The 1,335-nt window shown below is 37.6% G+C and overlaps 1 protein-coding gene across 1 annotated transcript in view; it reads left to right on the forward strand.

Annotated features, from left to right (window-relative positions):
- Nucleotides 1-1,032: 1,032 nt before the first annotated feature.
- LOC108674862 overlaps nucleotides 1,033-1,335 on the forward strand; it is a gene marked incomplete at its 5' end in the record, with an annotated part of 3,446 nt that continues 3,143 nt past the window's right edge. Inside the window, one exon of the mRNA XM_018162846.1 lies at nucleotides 1,033-1,121. Within this exon, the coding sequence (XP_018018335.1) occupies nucleotides 1,033-1,121 (89 nt within the window). The remainder of the gene's footprint in view (nucleotides 1,122-1,335) is intronic.

Genomic DNA, 1,335 nt, shown 5'->3' on the forward strand with positions numbered 1-1,335 from the left:
AGGAATGGGAATTTAGGAATGGGAATTTAGGAATGGGAATTTAGGAATGGGAATTTAGGAATGAGAATTTAAGAATGGGAATTTAGGAATGAGAATTTAGGAATGGGAATTTAGGAATAGGAATTTAGGAATGGGAATCCGGGAATGGGAATTTAGGAATGGGAATTTAGAAATGGGAATTTAGGAATGGGAATCCGGGAATGGAGATTCTGGAATGGGAATTCGGAATGGGAATTCTGGAATAGGAATTTAGGAATGGGAATTTAGGAATGGGAATTCGGGAATGGGAATTCCTGAATGGGAATTTAGGAATGGAAATTTAGGAATGGGAATCCTGGAATGGAAATTTGGAAATGTGAATTTAGGAATGGGAATTCTGGAATGGGAATTTAGGAATGAGAATTTAGGAATGGGAATTTAGGAACAGAAATACGGGAATGGGAATTCTGTGATAAAAAAAATGGAGATTCGTGAATTGAAATTCTGAAATATAAATTTAGGAATTAGAGTTCAGGATTTTCAATTAGGTAGTTGAAATTCTAAAAGGGGAATTTGGGGAAGGGAATTCGAGGATATGAATTCGGGAATAGGAATTTCAGAATATTAGTTCGGGAATACAAGTTTAAGAATAAAAACTCGCGAAAAGGAATTCATGAGCAAAATCCTGGAATGGGAATTCTGCAACAAAAATATGAATTCGGGAATGAGAAATGCACTTTGTTATTTTAGGAATGTAATTTAAGGAATTGAAGTCAAAGATTCGGGATTCCTAGAACAAAATTTAGAAAATAAAATATGTGTAAATGAATAAAAACAATATACATGGTTATTAATGGAAAAAATTTGTTATATAATATTTATTCTTATGAACCTTAAAAGTTCATTATACTGGAAAGTCAAATAATGGTTATTATTGGAAAAAATTTGTTATTATATTTATTATTATGATATTATGTTATTATGTTATTAATAGTTCAAATAAAAATTTATATAGTAGTTTTCAATTTGCCTCCTACCAATCTTCACCTCCAGACGGGGTTCACACCCACGACGTGTTCATCGTGCACGGTACCAGCTGCACTGACTGGGTGGTGCATCAGCTGCTGCAGCTGCTAGAGCAGGTGCACGGATACACCTGCTACCTGCCACTCAGGGACCTCACAGGTGGTGCAGGTGAGTGGCAGCTGCAGTGACAGGTGCAGTGACAGGTGCAGTGACAGGTGCAGTGACAGGTGCAGTGACAGGTGCAGTGACAGGTGCAGTGACAGGTGCAGTAACAGGTGCAGTGACAGGTGCAGTGACAGGTGCAGTGACAGGTGCAGTGACAGGTGCAGT

Source organism: Hyalella azteca, unplaced genomic scaffold (assembly GCF_000764305.2).
Source record: "Hyalella azteca isolate HAZT.00-mixed unplaced genomic scaffold, Hazt_2.0.2 contig3033, whole genome shotgun sequence".
Classification (NCBI taxonomy): domain Eukaryota; kingdom Metazoa; phylum Arthropoda; class Malacostraca; order Amphipoda; family Hyalellidae; genus Hyalella; species Hyalella azteca.